This window comes from Diaporthe batatas (genome assembly GCF_019321695.1).
Source record: "Diaporthe batatas strain CRI 302-4 chromosome Unknown Contig00020, whole genome shotgun sequence".
NCBI lineage: Eukaryota > Fungi > Ascomycota > Sordariomycetes > Diaporthales > Diaporthaceae > Diaporthe > Diaporthe batatas.
In genome coordinates this window covers 494,921-521,969 of record NW_025408567.1, presented here as the reverse complement: position 1 = coordinate 521,969, position 27,049 = coordinate 494,921, and the positions used below count along the sequence as shown (strand labels likewise).

Sequence of the window (27,049 nt, the reverse complement as noted above, 5' to 3'; positions counted from 1 at the left end):
CAGTCACCGGTATATGGGATGACAGTTGCTAATCGCCCCCCTCCCCTCCTCCTGCAAAGTCACACCGAGGGCCCCCAAACCTCACATCCATACCCAATTCACCCAATTCACCCACGCCGCCATCCCCCACCCTCACCCTCAGAGTTCGCGTCTTCGCGCTCCGGTGCCAGAGAGAGGGTGGCTGCCGTGTCCAATGGCAGGGCACACATCCGTATATGCGTTTCTTTATCTTTAAATCCGGACCCGATATCAGGGCGGCGGGGAAATAAGGGTTTGCCGAGCAGTGCAGTTGATGAAACAATAGGCAAACTTCCGTTGACGGTGAGAGGAGGGGTGGCTGGGTGGATGTCCGCTGGCTGCAACGTTTCCAAGGTTGATGCGCTGGACCTGCTGTGCTACCGGCCCTGGCCTCACTTGAAATACATACCCCTATGTAAGCAGTCACTCATGGCCGACATGCCTGCATGCCCAGATGCCTTCGTTCCATCGTTCACGATTCTCTCGTAACAGCCAATGCAGCATGACGGACCTGGCGTTGGCATCAAGAGCTTCGAGCAATCTATCCGGCGGGTGGCTGCGGGCAGGGCGATATGCCACGAGAAATAGGCCCTGAGCAAGTCGCGCACGATGCCCTGAGACAAGGCAAAGCTGCAGCCAAGCTTTGGGCCCTGATTTGCCATGTTCCGAATAAGGTGTAGCCCCATGTCAGCAACCAAGCGCCAAAGAACGCTTCTTCCAAATCCTTCGGTGCTGGGCCATTCATCAGCCCTTCACGCTACTAGTACTTCAGACCTGTCTGTGGCCACGCTGGGAGCGTCCGAAAACAGCCAGCCCTACTGGTACAAGAAGTACTGGGAGGCGTGTACAAGCTCCCACAAAAGAAATCTAGTCATAACCGCCATACTTTAACATGATCCGGTAAGAAGAGCATAGAAACAATGCCAGCCACGAATAGACCCGAGGAGATGTGCAAATATCCATCAGTTCGGCCGACCATCCGCATCCGAAGGATTCCCTAATAGTGGATCTATTGCTGCGCGACGCCAATTGATACCTTTCTCAGCCCAGTGAGCGCAAGGGAGGGCACCAGTTGACAGCACACTTACGCGGCAGCCCCAGTGCACGATGATACGCTGGACAATCCCACGCTCAGCATGTTGAACCCGCTGATTGGGTCCAGACAATGCTGCCCAGGTCCCTGAACAGGGCCCGCGCAGCATCCATGGAGCCTTTTAGGAAGCTGGCAGGGCTGGCAGGAAACGACTCTAGTTAGACTGCAGCGCCCGCGAAGTAAACTCTACCGTACCCCCACAGCCTAGACTCTCCAGATAGATACGGTTCCCAGATAGTTGCTCCGGTTATAGTTGGGCCGACCAAAGTTGGCCCGGTCATAAATCCTGATAGATAATCCAAAGATGCCCCGCAAGAAAAGGCTGACGAGGACGGCAAACTCTGACAGACCCCCAGTCAGCGTGACAGACCCCCAGACCCCCTCGGAATGTCACAAACAACAAACTGAACACACTGCACAACTGGTAGTCTAGCCCCATGTCTTACTGACCTCCACCCGCCTGTCAGCCCAAGGCTCAGAGGTGTGATCTCCCGTCATGATGGTGAAACAGTGAGCATGGCGATTGCGCCGGAAATCTTTGGGCCCGCCATCGCTGAGTCGCTGACCGCTCGTCCTTCAACCATGAATGAGCTTCTTCGCACTCGACGAGACCAAGGCGGCATCCACCGACAACTTAATCTCTGGCTTGAGGCCGATCTTCCACGCAAGCCCCCCTCGAGCCTCCTGGCGCTGACGTGAAGTCGTAGCTGGGATGAGTTAGAGTTGTCGGGAATTAGTCAGTGCCTTTCTTTGTCCTGTGCAACATCGAGCCCGCTTCCCATCTAGAACCTTCTCCCCCCCCCCCCCAAGCCCAAGGGACTGCCCTCCGCTTTTCGACCGACCCCTGCGTCACTCAGGCCCGACTCCGAGGGACAAACCACCGACCCTGCCACCACCCCATCTGTGGCACTTTATCTCCGAACACTTGCACGGTGATGGTGAAGGACTGAATCCTCCATAGGGATCGGTGTGCTGGCGTGCCCCTCAGTTGACCGACCCTAACTTGAGCAATCCAAATCCATCACAGAGGCCCCAAAGTTCTGCGAAACCCCCGAGCTCCGTCATTGCCCCATTCTGCTCCCCCAAGTCCGGTCGGTCCTGGGCCTCCTCGGGCGGTCATGGTTTGATACAGAAAAGACCCCTTGTACAGCTGAGGTCCGCACCGGAGCCTGCCTGCGTTGCGCGCCCGCAAGATCCCAGGCCTTTTTCTCGGACTCCTCCTTGAGATCCGAGTTAAACCGTTGCGGCGACAGCAGCCGCACTGGGGGGTGGGACGCACATGCATCCCGCTGGCACGCGGCCTGGTTGCACAGGAGGCGATATCCGGAAAGTGATGGACATTGGGCTCACGTATTTGGCCATCTCCTCACCGCTACCTTTCGCATGCGCAGGGAAATCCTACGATAGAATTAGACAAGAGAAATTGACGACCGCACGTCAACATAATGATTGGCTCCGACGGTGGGCGAGGTGTTGTCGCCATCCAATCGACCTGGCCAGCACAGAGTTTGCAGCCTTCACAACGGCTCCTCCGCCTCGTCCAACTATGCAACATGACATTATGATCCAAAGAAAATGGCAACAACATCGGATCCTTATGCTTGGCCTCATCACCCCCCCCCCCCCTTCGTAGCCCCCAACTCCTCCCAAAAAAAAACAAAGCCTCTCTAGTTACGCAACCCTCAACAGGTCCTTCTCCAGCTCAACAAAACAAAGGTCCTCAGGTAGGCTGAGGGCAGGGAACCGCCCGCGCGGGAACGCGGAGGTCTCCCCTGTCCTCTCAAACCCGCACCGCTCGTACCACGAGATGAGCTCCCCCCGTGTCGAGAGCGCGTTAAGCCCCAGCCTTGTCACACCCCACTCCTTCCGGCAGTAGTCCTCGGCGCGCCCGAGCACCTTGCGCCCGAGCCCGCTGCGCTGCCGGGCGTCGTCCACCGCGAGCATGGAGAGCCGCGCCAGATCGCCGCCGCCGTTGTTGTTGTTCTTGTTCTTGTTGTCGGCAGAGATGCCAGCGGTGCTGGTGGTGCGCCGCCTCACGCACTCGACCGAGGCCACTATCGCGCCGTCGGCGGGGTCCGTGGCCACGAGGACGGCGCAGTCGGGCTTGTGCATGTTGGCGAGGACCTCGTCGACGCTGATGTGGAACTGTGATGCGAGTTCTGTGCTCCCCGTCCAGTTTGCTCTTGGGTCTTCAGTGCGGAATGATGACTGGATCAGGTTTTGGATCTGGACTGCATCGTCTGGGGTGGCGATGCGGAATTGGAGGCTTTTATCACTCATATTTGACGAGGCGTTGATGTGCTGTTCTGCGCGGTTGATGGGTATGGGGCATTTTGCAGCAGACTATTAGGAGGGCATCACTGGGCACTTAAATACCTCAAAGTATTGGACCACAGCCTTCGAGAGTCACCTGAGGTTTGGGTAAGAACAGGAAATAGAAGGGCGTTCTCGACACGGTACGGTGTGGGCTACCCGAAGGAAGGGCGTAATTGACACAATATCGACAGAAATAAAAAGGATGTAGCCTAGAACGTCCATGTTGTGGAGACTCAACACCAGGATGTTTCCTATGGGGTTTTCGGTCCAACAATCGCGTTTCAAGGTTGTGGTTTCTGTAATTTTCAATCACACGCAGCAGTCCAACTCAGCATGGCCAACTTAGAACCTTGCCAGTGGCCATCCAATTCATACCTTCGGGTATATTGAGCAATGCACCGAACTTGTACACAGTGGAGGGTGATTCGGATTTCAGCAGCGCGACTAGCGCATATATCAAGTGAATGCATCTCATGCCGAAACGCTCATACCTGGGTAGAGTTACTGGAAAATGACAGCAGTCAATGCCCTATAGTCAAAGATCCTTCTTTCTTTCTTTCGACGGGCTGATTGCCTGAAATTTCAGAGTCTGTTCTGATCGCATTAAGTAACTTGGAATAATTCCATTTAAGGCGAGACTTTAACTGAATCTTTTCATTTTTAGAATGCTTGTAGTCGGCACGAAATGGTGCAAAGGGGTAACATGGGTGAAGCTATCAAGTCTGAGAAGGTTCCTATCCTATCTATTAGAAGGCTGTGGTTGATGTCAGGGCAGGTTAAAGGTCCATCGAATCCGTAACTTACCTTAACTTGCCTTTCGATAGTGCAATCATTCAAGAGCGCGTCATCCACCGTAAACGGAAAGCAATAGTGAACTCAACAAAGATACATATGGGGTTGCCGACAAAGACTGTTCACGCGCTCCACTTCTGTACCTCCCTCTTCTTTATGTCCCGCGTTCTGTTCAATAACGGCGAACGTCATGCGCTAGTACTAGAGCAGCTGCCAGCTATTTCACAAAGTATCTCTATTTTCAATAAGTAGACAGGGCGAGGGGGCGTTTTCGACAACGCTGTATTTGATTTGGAAACTTCCTATCCGCGGAAGGCACAACTCTCAACGCAACTCAAACCAACGAACACACACCCGTAATCATGTCTGATTGGACTACCCTCCATCTCAAAGCATTATCGCTCTGGGCCGTTCGACTTGGCCTGGGCGTCTCGTTTGCCGCATACATCAATGGAGATTTTGACCCCACGGACGACAACCTTGCGGCTTTCATAATCACCACCATGCTCTTTCTCGCAACCGTCATCCCAGCGAAATACTACGACAGGCTTAAAATTTATCTCAAGCCCGCCGCAAGGTTCTTCGGAGCATGGCTCTTCTTGAGCTTCATCGCTTTCTCCTCAGCGGTAGCAGGCTTCGTGATCACAGCCAAAACCGTCCCCAGCCTGGCCAGCATTTTCGGGGTCTCGCAAATTTTCATCGCGGCGTTCGTTTTCACTATCGTCGCGGCGATTGCCTATCCGGCCCTCCCCGAACGCCTTGAGACGTTTCGGCGCACAGGACCGCGCCGGCCAGGTAACACACCCGATGTGAACAAGAGTGAGCCTGAAGTGGATGCACCTCCGATCGTCCCCCGTGCGTCATAGTTTTCTTCTATTCGGGAGCGTAGGTTTTGAGGGAGAGCTAATTAATATCATTGAGAAGCGCCGGAGAGGTCATAGGGCCAATGTACCACGATTTTGGAGCTGGGGTCGGCCTAGTCATGAGTGTCACGGCCACACCTGGTCAGCTATCAGTCGATGACTTGAGCACTTTTACGTATGGAAATTTAAAGATGACATAGGAATCATGGACTCGATTTTCAACGTTGCTGTCTCTGGTCGTCGAGGCGTTGAGATCACCATTTGAGAAATCCAGACATGCGCGTTACCGAAGCAGTGGCATATTTGCAGATAACCGGGGCAAGTCTTTGAAGCGGCACTCGAATTTTGGGCTAGTTACAGAGTGAAGCCTTTATCAGTGACAAACAGAAACAGGATATTTTACGGTGTGGAAATCAGACTATATTCATTCATAGTACTCAAAGAGTGATCGGGGCGATTTTGTCAAATAGATCTTTTTCAATAATTTGCGCTCCACCTTACTTCATGCCTTCTGTTGTGGTTTCCATCGAATGTAACATCGATTTTCTTGCATTGTATTCGCTGGTACGGTAACATTATGGGTGCTCCGGGACCCGGGCAGTCTGTTTTCTGTTTTCTTTCTTTTCTTTTTTTTCGTCGTTTTTTTTCTTCCGTTCTGATGCTTGAAATCAATGCACGATTCTATCGTATTTATATCTCCCATTTCAGCATGTCTTCACACGGCTCATTCGGTCCATCATTGATATGGTTCCAATACTCCCAGGTTCTGTATGTGCCGCCCTGGTTCCCTCTATACTGCTTCTCGGCGTACTCCTCCTCGCTCTTCACGATATAGTGGTGCAGCACAACTCTGTCTCTAACGGGAGGTCGGTGCCACCAATGGGGTAGAACATCTCCGTTCTCTACCACGGTGACCGAGCCATTCAGAGTGTTGAAGTCGTGTGGCGAATCTCGATTCTTGTTGTACAGCGCTGGCTTCACCATGCTCTTGATATGCTCGTTATCGACCCCGTACTCCTCGTCGTCGATGCCTTCTGGACTTCTGTCGCTCATACACTCTGTATAGGCGCGGCGTGTTGAGGTTTGACGGTGTATGTGCCCATTTGATGTGTGCATCCACCACATCAAACCGAATGCTCCTACTGTCGGGTCATCAAGGAACGGCTGTAGGATTTCTTGAAGAGTCTCGTCTGTCATGAGGCCTATGTATTCGTCCACATCAACGTAAGCGATCCAGTCATGGAGTTCACCCCATCGTCGGTTGCATTCGTCATTTAGAAATTCTTGCATCATTCCACCGTGTGCCTGTCGCTCCCCCTCATTGAAATGTGTGAACGTAATCGCTGAGGAAGGGATACCGTAATACCCATCGATGTCGTAGGTAGAGAGTGGGGGGTGCGAGACGTCGTCCATGATGTAAAAGTGCTTGATGCCAATGTTGTAGTAGTGGTGTATGAACCACTCCGGCATATCTCTGTGCTGGTCTCGGACAGATGAACAGAACGCGATGCTCATGTTCGTCTCTGGTGGGCTAAGAAGCTTTGTTGACTTCGTCTTCCCAGTTGTCGGTGATAATATCGTAGAGGACGAGTTTGGGGGGACCAAGCACTTCATGCGATCGTAGTACTCGTAGAAGGCATCGGTGCTAGAGTGCACGAACAATCCGCTGAAGAAGACCAAATGGATGATAACAAGGACAGCGGCTACAACCGCGACGTGTCGTAACGTCACAGGAGCCTGGAAAAGCATGGTTTAGTAAGACGTGGTAGAGTAAGAAAAGGTTCCCGTCTTGGACGTCGGCAGCCTCTGGCCAAGCACCATCACTCATGCAGTCTTTCTGCAGATTATATCACTCTTGTCCCTAGTCTGCTGTGCAATGCACTGGCATAATCCGAGCTTTTGCTGTTTCATATTGGTGAGACAATCTTCACAACGGCCGATCCATAGAAGCAGGGAGAGACAGCCGTTGAACCGTTGAGCCGTTGAGTCGGTCTCGATTGCCCGTAGTCTTCTCCCTTGCTAGCCATAGGGTTGAGAATCGCCACCTCTTTCTGTCAATGCCCGTCCTGACAGCCTAATCAGTCAATTCTATATAGCCAACCTTGCAGTGATGAGTTCTCTGAATTCTAGTCAGATGGGTAATGAAAGTTACCTTTCCTTGGAGACATTGACATAAATTAATGGCAAACCCATGTAATCTGTACTGGAGACCCCCACTGATCACAATTTGATGACTACCGAAGTCATGGAATGCTGCTAACAATAGCCGAGTCACGAATGAAACTGTCTCAGTCTTGATTGTGCCTGTGAAGATTTTAGTATCTCCCGATGTGGATCCTCTATATTACTCTCTTGCCCTTGATCACAGTCGTCCACCTGGGCATGTCTACCTTACCCAAATCTGGCGCGAAGCCTGCTGCGATAAGCTATGGATCTTTAGGCACATCGAATCACCGATAGTATTCGCAGTGCAGAACAACGAGTCTATGATATTCTACATAGAGACTGGAGATTCAACGCTGGACTTTGGTTTTTTGCACCAACCAGACACTCAGCAAGCTCACTTTTACCACACTGAAATACTTTGAAAACGGAGTCTGGTCAATCCACGAAGAGATTTGGGGGCATCTGGAGACTTCCTTCAAAACATGACGGAATTCAAACACCTAAGAGAGACATGAAAAGGACTACTCAACAGTACGGTAACAGGTCAACACTCGAAATTTAGAGCTACTAGTTGCGGTTTGATAGACGGACAGTCGAAGTGGGTATTTGTTAGAAGGGGAAGTGGCATTTTACAACCACCATACTGAAGGCAAGCAATCAATCAAAGCGGTTCAGGACATATGACTGGCGTTCATAATATAAAATCACATGTGCGGGTTCTTATCATGTGTTCTTCTTCCACCACACCCCATAGACAAACGTTCACAATCTTGCAAGTGGGCCGTCTCGTGAGACGACTCCAAGTGAAGCAGGAGTAATGTCAGATACACTATTGCAGCCACATAGTTGCATGCATCTCTTGAACTCTTCATAGAGAATATCAAGAGTCTTAGTGACTCCTGCTTCTCCGTTGTACTGTAGTGATTCCCGGGTTAGTAACCCCGGCCCACCCGGGAATAAGGTCAATCAGTGTCACTCACCGCGAGGCCCCAGATAATCGGCCGGCCGATCCATACGCACTTAGCCCCAAGAGCCAGCGCCTTGAAAATATCCGACCCGTTTCGAATCCCACCATCAATATGAACATCGATCTTGCCATTGGCAGCCTTGACGCATTCATGGAGGACGTCGATGGTAGCTGGCGTCTGGTCAAGCTGCCTACCTCCATGGTTACTAACAATGACACCGTCACAGCCATACTGTAAGTCGGTGGACCGGTCTGCGCACATCCCCACCAACGCACACACATTTCCCACCAAAAAGGTCGATTTTTAATATACTTTATTTAACTCTATAAAAATCTTATAATAATAAATTTAATATTATTAAATACTAAATTTCTTACTTATAATAGGAAAAAATTTAGATAATTAATAAATATTATTATAAGTTTAATATAAATTATTAAACTTTAATATTTTCTTTCTTAACTAAATAACTAATAATTAGTTAAGAAATTAATTAAAATATTAAATTTTAATTTTTACTTTAATTAAATAATAATAATTAATAAACTTTATTATAATAATATATATTATTATAATATTTAATTATATTTTAAAGTTTTTATTTATAGAAATTTATTAGAATTAATTATTAAAGATTTAAGAAAAATAGAGTAAAAAAGTAGGGGGATTTACTCCACTTTTCTTAAATCTTTAATAATTAATTATAAAAGTTAATTATATATAAAAACTTTTTAAATTTCTATAAATATATAAATTATTACTTATTTTATTTTAATTTTTAAAAAGTAAGAAATAAGGGAGCTAATATCTATATATCTAATAAGTTAGTCTATATATTTAGTAATTTCTTTCTATATATTTAATACCTACTTTTTTTAGTAACTCCCTTATATTTATAAGTACTTTTTAACTTAATATTAAGTAACTCTATAATATAAGCCTTTTCTCTAATTTTTAATACTTTAAGTATAAGCCCTTTTTAGTACCCCTTTTAGGACTCTTTACCTTTATCTTTTAGGACCCTTTACCTTTACCTTTTAATTTATATACCTTTAGGTATGTTTAGGTACTAATTAAGTATTTAGATGCTAACTGAACGTTAGAAGGTTAGAAGTCTAGAGGGTAAAGGTAAAGACTACACTCTTTCTAGCCTTCTAGTACCCCTTTTAGCCTTCTAGCCCTCTAGACTTCTAGCCTTCTAGCGTTTAGTTAATATCTGAATGCTTAGTTGGTACCTAAATGTACCTAAAGGTGTATAGGCTAGAAGGGGTGTTAAAAGGTAAAGGTAAAGGCGAAGGGTCCCAGAAGGCAAAGGCGAAGGGTCCTAAAAGGGGTGCTAAAAGGGGCTTGTACCTAAAGTATTAAAAATTTAGAGAATTCTAGTTAGATATATAGTTTTATATAGGCTATATATATAAAAAGAGGTATTAAGTGTGTGGAAATAAAACGCTGGGTGTGTGGACTGACTTGCTGGGTGTGTGGACGCTGGCTTGAAATAAGGTGTAAAATTAATACTTTTTAATCTATCTTAAATTTTTATTTCTTTACTAATAATAGAATTTAAATAAAATAATAAAACTTTTAATATACGTCTCTATTATAATTTATAATGTATATAAATTTTCCTTTTATTTTTAAGATTTATATAGAATTAATAACTAATATTTTAAAAAGGTGAGTTTTGGTGAGAAATAGTGATTTTGAGGGGGGGTTGTGCGTGGATAGGTACACTGACTTACCGCAAGTTGCACATCTTCTCCCGTCAAGACACCTTTGATCCAGATCTGCAACTTGGTGACACTCCGCAGCCAGGGGATCTCGCGCGCCCAGGAGTGCGAGTCCGAGTTGAAAGACATAAACCCCTCGTCGTGTGTCTGGGCACGTATAGCCTCCGTGGTCTTCTCGGCCATGGGAAATGCGAGACCCTCCGGAGCTCTAAAGTCGTTTCTGGCTTCATTGTATCTTACACCCAGCACCGGACTGTCTGCTGTCAAGAAGATAGCAACACAGCCAGCTTTCTCGGCGCGCCGGATGATACGCAGCTGGGCCGAGCGATCCTGCATCGTGTAAAGCTGCATTACGTGCTGCAGCGGCCCGACACCGAGCCCGGCTGCCCGAACCTCCTCGACGGAATAGTTGGAGTAGGTCGAGACGCCCATGTGGACACCCCGTTTCGCGCAAGCCCGACTCGTAGCAAGCTCGCCGTCGGGGTGTGCCATCGCCTGTATCCCGGCAGGCGATGCGCACAGGGGGAACGGAATCTTCTGGCCGAATACTGACGTGGAGGTGTCTGCCTTGGAGACGTCAACTAGGACTCGGGGACGTAGTCGATATTTGGAGTAAGCTGTCGTGTTTTCCAACACTGTGACTTGATCGGCTGAGCCAGCTTCGAAGAATTCTGCGAGAACGACAGATCCGTCAGGAAACGTAATTCTTAAAAAGCCCGCCTGGGAGTGCTCACCTCACCTCTAGCAATAGTCGGCAGCTTTTCCACCGCTGCCATCTTAACGTCGGCTAGGTTGAGGACCAACCGTTGCTTGGTGTCGACAGACATTGTAATAGAGTACTTGAGGCGGAAGTGCTCGGGTGTGCAGCTACTATGCTATTCGTTGAGAATAGTTTTATCTCCTCGCTGTCGCAAGACTCCCGGGGACGTCATATGTTTGCCAGTGGATTAATCTTGGAGACCTTACGTATCTGCCACCACGTCCGAATGGAGAATAGCGCGAGAACTCCGTGCATCAATGACTTGCCCTTTCTTACGTGGCCGGCATGGCTTGTCGGCAGCATTGGGTTGACTAAGAAATGTTGACTAACACCACAAACACCCTACCAGCGAGGTCCAGATGTCTGTTCAAGTGAAAGCACCCAGATTTTGGGATAGATAAGCCGGACTCAAGATGAGAGACGCGAATATTAGGTGAAATGTTTCCAAGCGATGGCAAGCATTTCACTCGCATTTCAGCTCGCTGTCTTGGACTTTTCCCTAACCGCCATGTCAGGCAGGCAGTCTTCTCTCCCGCTTCACACCCACCCCTGCCGCTCTTCCAAGGTATTCCCAAGCTGTCGCCTTTGCTCATTTGGTATTCTGTTCTAGAAGGTCGCGATAGACTCTAGAATGAGTGCTCTTAGGCATGGATCTTTTTCTGATAGAACGGTTTGTAGCCAGACGCAACCATATGTTTCGCTTATTATGCTCATTTAAACACCAGTATTCACAAAATAATTATGCTTAATTTGAGTAAAGTGCTTGCCACAGCTGGTTCGGGTTTTGACCATATTCTCAAAGTCACTATTGACTTATAAACCTTGAAGATTTTGGTGAGGTAAATGAGGCCTATACTTCTTTCTTTCCAGAGATGAAGTCGCTAAGTACCCTTGAATAACGGCCTATGGGATCCCTGGCTTTGATAATCTCGCCTATAGGCGGGGACTTTTATTGAAACCGCTCGTTTGCTCTCGGTGTTGATATTGACATCGAGTGCACCGCGAATAAGCAGGCGTCCATGAAGAGCTGCTTATATGTATAGTCGCCCTCGAACACAGATGAGGCAACCCGCGTACAATTGCTTTTTGGACAATTTGTATCTAGTGGGTTGTTCAAAGGAATGGGTTGTGTTCCGTATAATGCATTCTTGCCAGCAATCTGTAGCACGGTTGTTACTCGGCTCCCAGTTGGATTACAGCTGGAGAGCATGGCGGATCCGTAGATGCACCCGCTTTCTGCAGAACGGATCAAGCCTCTATATTGTCCCTGGCTGAATTCAATTGTGGCAAAACTTTGACTTCAGGTTACTGTATCGCAACATTGAACGTTTCTATTGAAGCTTTATATCTAATCCAAACTAACAACCGACTCGGCTCGAGCTGACGACAACATCATCGTACCAAAACGTGTTAGTATCACCGCCATAAGACTCCCAACCGAAGTAGACAGCGGTGATCTTGGGCTTAATCGTACTCCTTTGCCACTGAGCCGCGTTTGGGTTGGTGACGCCCGGCTTCACTGTAAGACCAGCAACGGTGTTGTTGTTGAGCCAAGTCTCGATGCTGCCGTCAGTGCCCAAGTGGTACTCGAAGCACTGCCAGCTGCCCGTTGGCAAGGCTGCGGATGTGGCAATGCCCTGTGGTGAGAGGTCTGGGAGTGTGGCGTCGTCGGTCTCGCGGTTGTACATCAGGATCTTGCTCTGGCCACCGATGCGGAGATGCTTGTTCGTCCCTTGGGCTGAGTCGGGCATGGTGATGAAGGAGACGTGGGAGTCTGTCAGAGCCTTTGATGCCTTACTGCATGTGGAAGAAAGCATTAGTCTTGAGGCCAATGTATTATTGCAATTTTCTTTTCTTGAGAACTTACACATAAGACCTGACGTAGACATCGCCGCTGGGCACTTTGGTGGTGCCGAAGAAGATGTGTCCACAGTAACCACCGGCACCATCAACCCTGATCGAGTTCTTGCCGCTGTGGGCGGTCGAGCTGTCCAAAGTGACTTTACCACCCTGATTGCAGTCTTGCGCGTATGTCGGCCATGCGGTCTGATCCCATCCGCTCTCGAAATCGTTGGAGGCTTGACCAAGTGCTAGTGGCACGAGAGCAAGTACGAAGACAGCGGCTTGGCGGAACATTATTGCAGGTGTGTGAGCGCGGATTTGGGCGAGGTACGTGAGGTCAGTGGAGCTTGGGGCACGGGTGGCATGAACAGTGAACCGAAGAATAGAAAAACAATATGCCCGGGCCAAGATATTTATTCGCCTTCAGCAGAGCTAGTTCCAGCCCGCTCCCTCCGTTGTTGCAGCCGGACCGGGTGTATCGTCGCCTGCCGCCCTGAGCAGACTAATTAACTATGTCCCATATTAATTCGGAGATTTCGGCCCATGCTTCCCACGGAGCCAGACGTTCCTTGGCCACTCAACGGGATCAACATGAAACGCAACCATCGGTACCGGGAAATTGATTGACAACATGCTTCCAAAAGAATGACGGACCCCTCATGAGCGGAAAAAAGCATCCTGGTCTGGGGTGTCCGTTGGTCGTGTGCACCCACATCAAAAGGGGTTTCGCCGCTCATTTAGCGCTCATAACAAGCTTTGCAGGCCAAGCAGGCGGCTTACCGGTTATTGATCCTACGGGAGTAGATTAGCGAGATTCACATCGGACCAGTCCACGGGAATAATTCAGATCATCATTTCTACTGGGCCCTTTTTAGGCATTTTGCAGATACGATAGCCGTGAGCAATGCTTACTGCAATTATTTCGAAGCGCCATACCATGGGACTATATATACCAAAGTATGTAGGTGCTGGGGCGTAGGTCCTGTTCACTTGATGCGCAAGGTCAAATCGAAGTGAATGCAGACAAAGCCGAGCAATCCCAATTCCACACTTGCAAGTTCTAGGGAGAACCCCGGGTTTGCAACGGCCACAACTACTGATAGTTTTGACTATCTCGTCTTGGGAGTTCCCGTTTGCGTTGAGACAATATATCCGCTATCTCGAATTCCTCCCAGAGACACAGGAATTTGCGTCCTCCTCGTAGAAACTGATTACCATCAGTTACCCCAAGTGGCCTTGGAGATCCTGACATGCATATCCCTCTGTCTCCAGAGCACAAAGGAATCTTCCTTGTATGGCATCGACGTATTGACGAGCTGGAAATCAAACTCCCTCAAGAGCTATGAACAGTCGTCTCGTTAGAGGCTATTTGACCGGGCAAATCGGCGGGAAACTCACCTCGAAGTATATCTTGTACAGCTCAGTATAGGCCACGAGCTTACCGGCGCACATCCACCGGCCTCCCCCGAAGTGGATGTCAACTGTCCGGTCCATTTGCTGTCTCTGGGCGTCACTGCACTCGAGCCAGCGCTCCGGCCGGAATATCCCCACGTCTTCCCCGAAAATTTCCTTTCGTCTCATCATCGAGAACGAGTTGTGCCCGACAGCCGTCCCCTCGGGGATGAACAGGCCATTGAGGGTGTCGCCGCCTGGAGGAACAACCTTGTAGTGGCCGTATGGCGCCGGTGGACGCATCCTGATTCCTTCAGAGAGGACGGCCTAGATATTTGTGAGCATATTTCATCGGTATCCACTACTGATCCCGTCGGCAAAACTGCTTCTTACCTGCAGGTATGGTAGCTTTTTCGCCTCCTCCACGGTTATGGGTGATGATGCTACACCGGCCTGGATTGCCTCATTGATGTGTGACTTGAGCTTCTGGTAGACCCGAGGGGTTGTCATTAGAAAGCACATGGTACTCCTGATGACTGTTGAGCTGGTCTCCGCGCCGGCAATTAGTTGAAGCGGCACTTCGTCTATGGCAGGCCCCTTTTCTATCCCGTGGCGCATGAAGGATCCCTGGTTTCTTTGTTAACCTTACACGGCCCAAAGATTTGTGCTAAAGTTGCACAGTTGAAATATCAGGAGCAAAAGGAGAAGGAAAACAGTCTGCTAGAGGGGAAAGTAGCACTTGGGGCACGTACCAGCATGTCTCCGTGGTTCACCTCGCCGCTTTCGTACCGCTTCTCAATTATGTCTCGGGCGATCCTATGGCAAGCTCTGTCAGATCAATTCTCAAGTTGGCTTGTTCAAAAATTCCAGAGAGCACGCACCCCATCAAACGACCCAAGCCTGATTTGTCGGAGAAATTGGGTCTCAAGAAATAGTTGACCGCGGGAAAGTTGACAATTTTCCGCATGGTAGGGAGTTCTGAGACAACACCAGTCACATTGAGCAGCTGGTCCAGGGATTTTGTATAGTTGTACAAGTCGCCCTCGGCATCCAAGAAGCCAAACGACTCGCCGTAAGCCAGGTCGGTGATGATGTCCAGAGTGAAGTAATAGGACAAACGCGCGAGGTCGACAGATTTGGCTTGGTCGCCTTCGCAAACGTATCTTTGGCGTATGACATCCTTCATGTGCATGATCTTTGCCTCGACCCTCCTCTCCATGTCCATGTTGTCTCGACCGCCGTAAGCGGCAGACATCTTGGCTTTGACCTTATCATGGGGTCCTATTTCCAGAATGGTTGCGAGATTGGAATGTCCTGGCGTCAGGCTCAAGCTTTCCCACCACTCATCCCTGTTGTATTCGCTTCTGGCAGACGCTATTTGGCGGAGAGTGTCCGGATCGTCTGTCAAAAGGTAGTTCGGACCCACTCTCACGAGACGCCCATGCTGTTGTAGGCCCAGCAAGGCTTCTGCGACGGTTCCACTCAGGACTTTCTTGACCATCCACAGTGAAGATATTGAAGCCAGGAACGGCCCGGGAACGTGAGAAAGGCGGTACCAATTTCTGAATGCAGAAACGAACCACCAAACAATAGCAACAGTGAATGCCAATGCAAGCGCCATGGTCTCGTGCGGGCCTAACAGCCCAGAGTATAACGATTGCATCGTTGACAGATAAAAGGGCTCAAGAGATCTTCGCGGTGATTCTGGGGTAGCCAAGTCTCAACTAAAAGACAAAATGAGACGGTGCCATTAGGTCCTGAAGTAGGAACAAGACTGGCGAGAGCAGGTGACCAGCTTCAACTTGAATCTGCAGAGGGTGTGAGCCTGTTCCTTAAATATCCTGGCAGGCGACCCTGATTCCACATCTCGCCGCGCCGGCAGGAGGCTAAAGTGATAACTAGATGATAGCAACATCATACCTGTTTGTTGCCCCGATATTTCCACCAAGACACGGCTAGAGCGGCTGGCTGACCATGAACGCTACCCACTTGCAGCTGGGTCAAAAACAAATATCAACAATAATAGGTGGGTCGAGTGCCCACATTTTGCGGGAGAGGTAGTACCGCATATGCAAGGAGGCGGGGAGGAGGGGGTCGTGTCCGTTCTGTCACACGAGTTGATGTCAAATACAATTGGGCAGCTTTGCAATTGGCTTTGTAGTGCAGGGTTGCCTCTCTAAACTTTGAGAATTTTACTGTGAGGTAGTGACTTGTCGCTTTATTCTAGTGCTTACTATTCTCATGGCTGTTCCGAATCGGATGTAGACGACGAGCTGGATTCAAGTGTTAAGAGTCGTGATCAACCCGACGTCTCATCATTTCTTGTTGCTTTATCACTTAAACACAAACCCCAGTGCAACCTCACACTCAGCAGATGAAGTCGACAAAATGTTTGCCTAGAATTTACTCGCCTGCATCTTCAACATCGGGAATGAATCTCGTTGCACATGCCAAACCTGCAATCATGACAACAAGTAGCTTGCAGATCGCCATGCGTAACATGCAGTCTAGCACGCTACTGCAAGTAAGCAGTCCATGGGTGGCGGATGGCAAGCTCCTAGACCAACCATCATGCATCTCCAACCTACTCAAGATTTCACAAGGCTCGGCACAACTTTGAACCTACTGTGACATGAACTTCCTTCCATTGAAGGCTGCTACCTCCAAAGTCTGTGCTACGAATCCACTCAACCGGGCCAGCACATGTGTTGCTTGCAGTACACCGCCGCTGTGAGGAGACCCCTGAGAGACGTCATAATCATCCAACACATGTTACACGAGATGTTGCTCAGTTTGAACTTGTTCTTTTGTACAGACACTACCTAGGTATATAACTACAATGAATCACAGGACTTGCTCTCTACAGACCGTTTCCGTTGTTAATAAGCCTGTTAGGCGACCCTTTCGGGTCCGTCAGCACGCCATCAAGCGCAAGCTCAATCAGCCTGGCCTTGATTGAATCAGGTGTCCCGAGTCCGGTCTCAATGGACCGCAAGTAGCAGACAAGCCCCGCAGTGATTGGGGTCGCCATGCTGGTGCCCGTTTTCGACACGAAGCCGGTGTCCGATCGGAAATCCGCGGACAAAATATCCATCCCTGGGGCGAAGACGTCCAGCTCAGGGCCGTAATTGCTGCCGAAGGCGCCTTCAATGACTAGCACTCGCCTCCGGGCCGAATCACTCATGCCGACTGTGATGATCTCTGGAACACGCGCCGGTGCGTGCTCGGAAGCAGGGCCCTGGCAGTAAAATCTTGTGAGCCGCTTGTTCGTATCTGTGGCGCGGTGAGAAGTGACTTACATCGTTGTTTCCTGCAGCTGCGAGAACAGTGATACCTTCGTTGTAGAGAGCAAGAGCGGCATCATCTAAAGTCGTATCGGTCCCCCAGCCAGCTAAGTGGATTGTCAGAGTCCTGTGTGATCATCGCCGCCTGAGGAAAGGAGGTAAGCAGGGTACTCACAAAGGGACATGTTGATGACCGAAGTGGCCTTTGCTCCCTTCGCAGTTATGTCTTTGAGAGCCCAGTCCATACCTGCCAATACCTGGGAGGTTGATCCCTATAGCTTAACTTTAGTAAGGCGTTTGGATTATTGGTCAGGTCTCGAGCTGTTGCACCTACACCGCCGTTCCTGAAGACCTTCACATCGACCACGGTCGCTTTCTTGGCCACGCCGTTGACCTTGCCCACAATGGACCCAGCAACGTGAGTGCCGTGAGAATCATCGTCCGAGTTAGTGCCCGTCTGTTCCGCAGAACCCGTCACGGCGTTGAATCCCCAGAGGGCGCGTGTGCCCTCAAACTCAGTATGCGTCAGACGAATGCCCGTATCCAGGACGTAAGCCGTCTGTCCCTCGCCCGCACGTTCATCATAGACATATTCAGTGGACCCATTGAGCTTATGCGAGAGGTCGCCAAGCGCCCAGATCGCATCTGTTTGTGTGGTAAGGGCACGCTTGCTGCTGGTGTCAACGTCGGTCTTCTCGACGTAGATGTACTCGTCGGGCACGACGCTCAGAACCTCAGGAAGGCTTGCGATGGTGCTGGCTGTCTCAGCGTCGAAGTCCCCAGAGTACGCGTTGAAGTCGCCAATCTGGTACGTCTCCTTGATGCTCTCGTCACGCCGGGCCAGTAGGCCGCGCACGCGCAGCTGATGGGCGGACACCGACTCGGGAGACGAGCCTGGCTTCAGCCGGACGATGAATTTGCCCGGGATCACCTCATTCTGGCGGCGGACTGGCTCTGTTGGTGCAGCCAGCAAGGGCAATGCGCCAGCGAGGAAGCTGATGAGAGTAGGGGCCTTCATCTTGTCTGGGAAGGGTCGCAGGTTGATCGGCGATGATAGCTGTGGCTACATGGACTGTTTGTGTCTTCGGGATGGCCACAATAGTTCATATACATACTTGAGTATACGCGGCCCATACCGCTGTCCTCGTATTTATCCATGCTCGCTTGTGAGCGCACTTATCAGTGCATAGATGCACCGTTGCTGTATTAAAATTATTCCCAGTGCGGCCCCATCCCGACGATGATCATAGGCTGGCGGCCAGGTGTGTTGGCCCGGATTGGTAAAGCAACTCTGGGCGTTCAGCGTCTTAACGCGCGAAGATGCATTTGCTCCCTGCCTATAGCTACCACCTTCCCAGTCTGGGCGCTAAGCTCCGGTATTCGCGCTTGGCTTTTGTCTGAACTGCCGCATTTGATCATTCACCATCGTATAGTGGTTCGACGTGCCGGTCTATTATCGACCATCCTGGGCTGGTGATGTTGTTTATAAATTCATCTTCAAGCGGGTGCCATGTGAATAATGGCTACAGATAAGCTTATTCAGAGTATTAACGAAGCTTCCGCTTTTCTTGTCATTCCCAGCCAACCACATTGTGTCGGATTGGCTATGTGAACACAGCAAAGGCATTTGCACTGCACAAGTTGAAACTCAGGGACATTTTGGTCACGATGAAGCTCACACGAGCTCCTGTTCTGAGCTTCACTTTGCTTCTGAGCAACACTGTTGCTGCGCAGAAGCCGCTGGTAGACTCTGCATCCTTCCAGGCAGATATTGTTTCAGACAAGTGAGTGAAATCTGGGTCACATTTCCCCTTTCAACCTCAGTAATTGCTTATACGAAAAGATGATAGCCTACAAGCGGATCTCGTGGCTTTCGACGAGATTGCAACCGCTAATGGGGGAAACCGAGCCTTCGGCTATCCTGGCTACGACGCGTCAGTGGACTTTGTCTGGAGCAAGATATCGCAGCTCGAGGGTGTGAAAGCCTGGAAACAGGACTTCCCCGCCGTTCTAAATCGCGACTCTAGAGCCAATCTCACCGTCAACGGGGTCCGGTACGAGGTCTTCCCGGTCTATACATCCCCATACACGCCAACGGGGGGGCTGACGGCCGATGTCGTGGTCGGACCTGCAGGCAGTGCAGGGTGCGAAATTGCTTCTTACGCCGACCTTGACGTGACTGACAAGATCGTCTTGGTCGAGGCTGGAGATTGTCCTGGTGTGCGCCCCGGATTCCTCGACGGCAAGGTAGTGCCAGCTGCGAGGTCTGGTGCTCTCGCGACCATCATCTACAACAATGTTCCCTCTCGTCAGACTTCTGCGGGGCTCTCGAGGTCGGATCCTAACGACATTCCCGCAGTGTTCATCAACAATGCCCCCGGACTGGAACTAAAAGGGAGGATCGAGGCTGGGGAAATTGTTAACGCCACGGTGTTGTCTGCAGAGATTACAGACACTAGAATCACCCAGAATGTCTTTGCTGAGACGATTGGCGGTGATCCTGACAACACCATTATTGTAAGTCACCCACACTTAGATGTAGATGCTTTTCTTTGGCTTGTCATACGCTGACATGCGATTTCCAGCTCGGAGCCCATCTTGACAGTGTTGTGTCTGGTCCTGGTATCAATGACAATGGTAATGCGAGCCCAGATTCCTCACTCCGGGATATTTTACTGACTTCCCCGCAGCATCCGGATCGAGCCTGTTGCTGGAGCTGGTGACGGCCCTGTCCAAGTACACAACGAAGAACCGGGTACGATTCGCCTGGTGGGGTGCCGAGGAACGAGGCCTACTCGGGTCAAGGTACTATGTCAACAACCTAGCAGCAGAAGAAATAGCCCGAATCCTGGCGTACCTCAACTTCGACATGGTATCCAAGGGCTACTTTGGGGTCTTCGACGGCGACGGTAGCACGCACGGCGCCGCTGGTCCGCCTGGATCTGATGCGATCGAGCAGCTTTTCGTGGATGACTTCACTTCCAAGGGTTTGGTGGTTACACCGGCCCAATTCACGAATGGAAGCGACTATGCGTCATTCTGGCAGATCCTGAACAAGCCCGTTGGTGGTCTTCACACTGGCACCGGAGTTGAACAGGACCCTTGCTACCACGCGCCCTGCGACGATATCAGGAACCCTAACATTACCACCTTGACGATTAACACGAAGGTCAGTGACTGAGAAAAGATTTCAGCTTTTTTTCATGTGACTAACCAACTTAAAACAACCTAGGCCGCAGCTCATGTTCTATCAGTCCTATCGACCACCTGGTGAAGAGATGTGCCGAAGAAGCCAGAGTGTTTCATGGGCAAAGTGGAGGGTCAAGTGAGAGGAAAACACAGGATTGAAAAGAATTTGGACTAATCAGAATGGAGTACTTTTAACTTACCCGGGTAAAACTTTTATATAACACTACACTACACTAACTACACTTCGTAATGCTGGACTTGAGGTAGCAGAAGAGGGACTACAGAGCAACCACCCGCGGCTCCGATGAACTCGGCTGTCAATATATCTGTCTACTATTGAGCCCAATGCCGTTCAACACATGTATCCATCCATAGGTAGCTTTTCGAACTATGCACGCCTAAACAACCGGATCACTCATCCCAAGTGCTTTGTCTGATAGCACCTACAAATTAACTCTGGAAAACGTTTCGGGTCCCACTTCTTCACCACACGTCATAAAATAGCCAGAAACTCTTGACCATGCCGCTCCATAACTGATTGGATAGGCCATATGTAATAATTGAAAATGAAGCGGTGGTCCTTACCCATCTGGCGGGCTAAGGAGATAGAGTCCTCCAGGTACTTGGAAACCTCCTCGCTCATGAACTCATCCTCCTTGGGCTGCTTGAATGCATACAAATCTCAACCGTGGCAAGAGGCCCATCTTTCGGATATCAACCCCCAGGACGTACTAGTAGTAGACCCAAGCTGGGAAGGGGCATTTTGGCCTGACGCCTCGAGCATGCCCACAGAAAGCCGTGAGGAGACGAGGGTTTACATGAGCCCCGACACCGTCTGGCACATCATGTCGACGGGGATGGAGGGGCAAGCGAATGGAAATGCGACGTGCGTGATTTGTACATCCCAAGTACAATGGTTTCTTCGAGCCACGAGCCTCGGGATAATGCTCCGAGTGCTGGCCGGATGATCAGCAAAGCAGCACGGCGCATGTGTTCACACGTGCATATCGTCGCTGACTCGCTTCTATATGCAGATATGAAGATTTCCCCAACAAGCATCTACGTATTTCGGTGTTTCTGATCACATATCCCCGCTGGTGTCTCTCTTCAGTAACGACTCGGATGACGCACTGAAGACGGAATGAAGAATCAACGTACCTGATTGCGGTCGAATTCTGTTGATACGTAATTCAAGCACGCACTCATACTCACTATTACAGCTGGTACATTTCACTCAGTGGCACAGGTTCAAACGAAAATCAAATTCCGGTTATATTACCAGCAGACTATTTCTGAGCAAACTAACAGCATGATCTTCCTGATATCTATCCTGCCGACTCAGCCGAACCAGCCGTTCTGAAAGTCGTAAACACAAAAGCAAGACACTGATTATGCTCAGATAATGTTAGTCATTAATCAATCCCGAAATTACCGCGATCTGGCTACAACATACCTAGGTACCTCGTTGCGAACTGTCCAAACTCAGGTGCTGCCCACACAGATGTTTATCGTCTGCTACGGGTCGACGTATCCGATTCCGAGCCGCTGGTTGAGAAACCACTTGAGGAGGAGGATCCAGACTCGGCGCCGGAGTCATAACCGGGCGATTTTCGTTTTTTGCAGGCATCACATTTCTCGGGAGACCGTTCGTCGCGGGTATCATCAGGAAGCGCCTTGCAGAGCCTGTTCTTCTTAACGCTCTCTGGGCAGGGGTCTGCTCGAGTATTGAAAATTTTTCCACATCGCTTTTTTTGTCCGCCTGCTCTTTTAGGAGGACGTATTCTAGGATAGGTCACGGATATGTACTTGCATATGTCGGAAGTCTTTGAAGTGAAGTGGTTGCGTGAGAGTAAGTGTTCTATGAAAATATAAAAAGAATATATAAAATAAAGGGCTTCGGCCATATTGTATTTAACTATTTAACTATTTATTATCTTTTTAACTTTTAAATTAATTATTACTTTATATTTTAATATAATGTTAATAATTATTTAATATATACTTTTAAATTTATCTATATATAAAGTTATTAGCTTCCCTTATAAAGCTCCCTCTTCTATTATATTCTTTATATATTATATAAAAGTAAATAAATCCTTAATAATAAAGTAATATATTTAAAAAAGATTTAACTCTTAAATATTTAAACTTTTATTTTTCTTATATAATATTTATTTAATATATAAGAAATAAACTTTATTTAATTTTTAAAAGATTTTAATCTTTTATAAAATTTATATAAAAGGTTTTTTAAATAGATTTACTATTATAATATTATTATTCTATTAACTATATATTTAAGATAGAGATTATATTAGTTTATTTAATAAGAGTTAATTTAAATAACTATTAAGTATATTAATAAGAAAGAGTTAGTTTATTAAGTTTTATATTATAAAATTCTTTTTATAAAAGTTATTCTAAGACTATTTTAATCTTATTATATTACTACTTTACTAACTTTAACTTTAATATTATAATAAATTAACTTTTAAGTTATTTATATTAATAATTTTAATATAATATTATTAATAATAATACTTTTTAACTTTATTTATATAATATAAGTTTAACTATATATTTATATATTATATTTTCTTTCTATTATTATTAATACTATATTTCTTTAAATATTAAGTTTTAAGTGTTTATTATTATATAAAGGTGCTATATATATTTTATATATATGGGGATTAAAAAATGAAACCACTATATTGAGACGGTCCTCGCGACCTATAGCAAAAGAAGGCTCAAATTATCTGTGAAGAATTGTTGATTTAAAACTAGAGTTACCTAAGGAATAGTATGGGGGAGGTAGCGAAGCTGCAATTCCACGTTGCGAGAGGTATGGAGGCCACTTGGGCTGATAAGATAAGCAGAGTGTACGGACCCACTGGTTGGTCCTGCGGGTGTTCAGCCCATGGCCCTGACATATATGAAATGAAGATGTAGTTGAGAGTAATGTGGTTTCGCTTCTATTCCGTATACGTCCAAGGACATACATGGCGCCTTCATACGGTGGTAAGCACTCAACTGCAATTTTCTCAGGGGCTTGACCAGTGGCATTTAAATTCGTAGCTCAGCAATTCATTCTACATATGTGGAAAGCTCGCCAACACCAAGAGTCTCGAAGGCAGTCTCTCCACGCTCTACTACGGCACAGCTTCGTGATCCTGAAATAGATGTACCGCTTTCGTTGTTGTTGGTGATGAGTTTTCAGATGGATACACGTTTCAGGCCAATGAGGCTGTCTTACGAGACTGTGGCACGATTGGCGAAATCCTGGTTGATCGTTCGTGGCCTTCGTTTTGAATGCATGTTGGTAAGAAGTCCGCCCCGCCGACAATAGCTCTGGTTGCATTTGAAATCCTTTCGCTCCGGGAAATGATGAATATTGGTGAGATCTTCAGGTCCACAGAGCTTGTAACCAGATACCAGGCCGAGGTCGGGCCCAGATCCGGCCAGGCTCTCGAGAAATGGCCGACCATGCTAGTCGTCTCAGGTCCGGCCACTTAATGGGTCCCGGCTCCTTCGTCGTGTACCCTGGTCGAACATTGAAGGCATTGGTCTGCGGGGCGCTTGAATCCTTTAAACCTGAAGTAACATTGACAACAGAACAGCCATTGAAGGAATAAATTTTGGTGCCAAAAAGAGCAGGCCCTTGTCTTTGCGTCCATTGGGAACTGAAGGCCCCGCAAGTAATCTGAACGTGAAAACCAACTTGCAGATTCGAGATTCAATATACGAGTTGATTGCAAACAAAGTTACTTGAACATTGCATGGGAGTAGCTATCCTCGAGCTTCATAGACAATTATTAACACATTCATTGTAAGTGACTGTTATCTAGGTAGGCCAGTCTCAGAAACTTTCCTAGGTCTGTCATAATCATTATGGCCGGTATCATTCCAGACATGCTACATATGTACTTTGGACCTTGCTTCGCGCCATTCAACATTGTCCTAAGTCTCAGCCTCGGCCGTCTGCGCGTTAGAGCCTTTCCCATCCTCTCGACCTTGATCGGGTCTCCAGTCGCCCTCGCCCTCGCCCTCGTCTCCATAATCCTTGCCATCATCGACGTCATCCTCGACGTCATCCTCGACGTTGTTGTCGGCATCCTTGACCCAAGGCTCTTCGACGCGTCTGCCCAGGGCCATATTGTAGAGCGGTGGATTCTCAGAGTCGGAAAAGTATGGTCGCGGTCCTTTGTCCAATTCCTGAAAGCCCTCATAGCGCGCACCAACATCCTCGTCCAATTTGGGGTCCCTGCGCGCAATGAGGACGTCGCCCCTCTTCGAGATCACATGGATTGGCCGCCGAGTGCTCCGGTCAATCGTATCGCGGGTTTCGCTGCTGCACTTCTCCAGGTAGAGATCGTAGCATATGTAGGAGTGATGGCGGCGTTCGCCGAGTGACACCATGTTCATAGACACCGTGAAATTGGCGGTCTCGGGGTCCAAACCTGCCCCGTTCAGTAGTCCCCGGCTGACCTCTTCGGCCTTCCTTCTCGCCCATGCGATAGATGGCACGGAGTGCCGGTCACGGTGCTTGTACTTGAGCATCAACAAACAGCGCAAATGGCCGTCCTGCTCCAACGCCGCAGTCGTTTTGGCGTCCCCAATTCTGACTTCCATCCGTGCTGCAGATTAGGACCTGACAAGATATTTCTCACTCCAGTGTTGAGGAAGTTGAGGCAGGGTATAGTTTGCCAGAGACAGGGCTGTGGAATACCAACTCTTATCTGGAACAAAACTTGGTTGTAGGCGCTGTAATACTAGCTTGGGTGACTTCGTTTGGGATCTTTGGGATCTAACCAACCGTGCATAACGTAAGTAATCGAGTGGCCGGCTGGGTGCTTATTTATAGGTAAGTTAAGAAGGATCGGCTTCGGCCATTTTATATTTTATATTTAACTATTTATCTATTTATTATCTTTTTAGCTTTTAAACTAACTATTAGTTTATACCTTAAGTATAAAGTTAATAATTACTTAATATATACCTTTAAATTTATTTATATATAAAGTTATTAACTTTCTTTATAAAGCTTTTTTTTTATTATATTCTTTATATATTATATAGAAATAAATAAATCTTTAATAATAAAATAATATATTTAAAAAAAAGATTTAATTTTTAAATATTTAAACTTTTACTTTCTTTATATAGTATTTATTTAATATATAATAAATAAACTTTATTTAATTTTTAAAAGTTTTAATCTTTTATAAAATTTATATAAAAGGCTTTTAAATAAGTTTATTATTATAATATTATTATTCTATTAATAGTTATATATTTAAAATAGGGACTATAGTCTAACTTACTTAGTAAGGGTAAATCTAAGTAGGTATTAAGTGTGTTAATAAGGAAGAGCTAACTTATTAAGTTTTATATTATAGGATTATAACTTCTTCTTATAGGGGCTATTTTAAGAGATTATTCTAGTCTTACTATATAACTACTTTATTAACTTTAACTTTAGTATTATAGTAGATTAGCCTTTAAGTTACTTATATCGATAATTTTAATATAGTATTATTAGAAGTAATATTTTTTAGTTTTATTTATATAATATAAAACTTAATTATATATTTATAAATATATTATATTTTCTTTCTATTATTATTAATATTATATTTTTTTAAATGTTGGGTTTTAAGTGTTTATTATTATATAAAGGCGCTATATACATTTTATATATATGGGGATTAAAAACGAAACCACTTAAGAAGGATCCTGGAAGCCGCGTGACAACTGTTGGTTGATGGGAGCCCCTGTCCCTGCCCTTGGACAGGGGTCTTTGCTTCCGTGAATGCGGACCGACCCATCATTTTTTCGGTGAAACACCTAGTACCTCTGTTTCCCAGTAATTCCCATACATTTACAAGTATCTTCTAAGTCAGCGCCAAGAACTTTCCACGCTATCTTTTCGTGGCCTTGTGGCCTTCTGGTGTTCAGTTGGCACCTAAACGGTCAGTTGGTATTTGAATGCGTGCAGGCCAGAAGGCCAGAAGGCCCAGAAGGGGCTGTGTCCCTTAAGTATCGAAAATTTGGAGAATCCTGATCAGATACATAGTTTTGTATGAGCTTGGAACCTAAAACTTTGTACTTGGTGGGGTAGGTGGACGCTGGCTCCATCAAGAAGCCTCATGTAGTACTTAATTAACGTTGGTCGCGACTCAAGATGCCTTCAGCCGGCCCATTTTGCAGGCCCTATTCTAATCCAGGAGCATATTCGTGGATGTTTGAGCCGCAAATTCCGCAGCACTCTATCTTGATTCTAGCATTATTTGGACCAATAAGGCTGATCTGCCTCATCAGCAAACATGTAACTACGCAACATTGGACATTAGGGTACTTATGAGGGCTGCATATCAACGAGCCTCACATCTCCGGGTCCATAGTCACGGAGCGCTCTGAAGGTAGAATTAGGCATCTTCGGAAATTCAGAATATTTTGTTAGTGAGAGCTCCAGTCACAATCGCAATCGGGGAAGCTATGGATGCATGTTTCAAGTCCTTTTCACAGCGTTCCTAAATTCAGTGATAATATCTTACAGCCGGATTCCAAGGAACTTGGGAATCATGCACCCCAGTAGCCTGTCTCACAGGGTTTAAATTCCGGGCTAAAGCCCTTAGC

At 47.5% G+C, this 27,049-nt stretch overlaps 9 protein-coding genes across 9 annotated transcripts; 2 read left to right on the top strand and 7 right to left on the bottom strand.

Annotated features, from left to right (window-relative positions):
• Positions 1 to 2,739: 2,739 nt before the first annotated feature.
• Positions 2,740 to 3,734, bottom strand: KVR01_012585 (uncharacterized protein). The gene has a single exon (XM_044789944.1). The coding sequence runs from the start codon at positions 3,389 to 3,391 to the stop codon at positions 2,783 to 2,785; it is 609 nt and encodes a 202-aa protein (XP_044638396.1). The 5' UTR covers positions 3,392 to 3,734; the 3' UTR covers positions 2,740 to 2,782.
• Positions 3,735 to 4,581: 847 nt separating this feature from the next.
• On the top strand, positions 4,582 to 5,085 carry KVR01_012571 (uncharacterized protein; the record flags this gene model as incomplete). The annotated part of the gene is made up of 1 exon (XM_044789989.1): positions 4,582 to 5,085. The coding sequence occupies one exon, from the start codon at positions 4,582 to 4,584 to the stop codon at positions 5,083 to 5,085; it is 504 nt and encodes a 167-aa protein (XP_044638382.1).
• Positions 5,086 to 5,772: 687 nt separating this feature from the next.
• KVR01_012636 (uncharacterized protein) lies at positions 5,773 to 6,831 on the bottom strand (the record flags this gene model as incomplete). Its single annotated transcript, XM_044794091.1, has 1 exon — positions 5,773 to 6,831. One exon carries the CDS (start codon positions 6,829 to 6,831, stop codon positions 5,773 to 5,775), a length of 1,059 nt encoding a protein of 352 aa, XP_044638447.1.
• A 3,019-nt stretch (positions 6,832 to 9,850) lies between these two features.
• Positions 9,851 to 10,827, bottom strand: KVR01_012684 (uncharacterized protein; the record flags this gene model as incomplete). The annotated part of the gene is made up of 3 exons (XM_044790315.1): positions 10,683 to 10,827; positions 9,956 to 10,614; positions 9,851 to 9,874 (listed from the first exon to the last, which is right to left on the bottom strand). Exons 1-3 carry the CDS (start codon positions 10,768 to 10,770, stop codon positions 9,851 to 9,853), a joined length of 771 nt encoding a protein of 256 aa, XP_044638495.1. The 5' UTR covers positions 10,771 to 10,827.
• A 1,234-nt stretch (positions 10,828 to 12,061) lies between these two features.
• KVR01_012591 (uncharacterized protein) lies at positions 12,062 to 12,839 on the bottom strand (the record flags this gene model as incomplete). Its single annotated transcript, XM_044790444.1, has 2 exons — positions 12,062 to 12,500; positions 12,571 to 12,839. 2 exons carry the CDS (start codon positions 12,837 to 12,839, stop codon positions 12,062 to 12,064), a joined length of 708 nt encoding a protein of 235 aa, XP_044638402.1.
• Positions 12,840 to 13,352: 513 nt separating this feature from the next.
• KVR01_012606 (uncharacterized protein) lies at positions 13,353 to 15,804 on the bottom strand. The gene is made up of 5 exons (XM_044784677.1): positions 14,819 to 15,804; positions 14,690 to 14,753; positions 14,331 to 14,564; positions 13,944 to 14,264; positions 13,353 to 13,885 (listed from the first exon to the last, which is right to left on the bottom strand). Exons 1-5 carry the CDS (start codon positions 15,598 to 15,600, stop codon positions 13,763 to 13,765), a joined length of 1,524 nt encoding a protein of 507 aa, XP_044638417.1. The 5' UTR covers positions 15,601 to 15,804; the 3' UTR covers positions 13,353 to 13,762.
• Positions 15,805 to 16,797: 993 nt separating this feature from the next.
• On the bottom strand, positions 16,798 to 18,239 carry KVR01_012618 (uncharacterized protein; the record flags this gene model as incomplete). The annotated part of the gene is made up of 4 exons (XM_044786768.1): positions 16,798 to 17,175; positions 17,237 to 17,328; positions 17,397 to 17,493; positions 17,556 to 18,239. 4 exons carry the CDS (start codon positions 18,237 to 18,239, stop codon positions 16,798 to 16,800), a joined length of 1,251 nt encoding a protein of 416 aa, XP_044638429.1.
• Positions 18,240 to 18,889: 650 nt separating this feature from the next.
• KVR01_012672 (uncharacterized protein) lies at positions 18,890 to 20,495 on the top strand (the record flags this gene model as incomplete). Its single annotated transcript, XM_044791357.1, has 5 exons — positions 18,890 to 19,005; positions 19,072 to 19,738; positions 19,807 to 19,858; positions 19,912 to 20,390; positions 20,454 to 20,495. 5 exons carry the CDS (start codon positions 18,890 to 18,892, stop codon positions 20,493 to 20,495), a joined length of 1,356 nt encoding a protein of 451 aa, XP_044638483.1.
• Positions 20,496 to 24,370: 3,875 nt separating this feature from the next.
• Positions 24,371 to 25,042, bottom strand: KVR01_012590 (uncharacterized protein; the record flags this gene model as incomplete). Its single annotated transcript, XM_044781393.1, has 1 exon — positions 24,371 to 25,042. The coding sequence occupies one exon, from the start codon at positions 25,040 to 25,042 to the stop codon at positions 24,371 to 24,373; it is 672 nt and encodes a 223-aa protein (XP_044638401.1).
• Between the last annotated feature and the right edge of the window lie 2,007 nt (positions 25,043 to 27,049).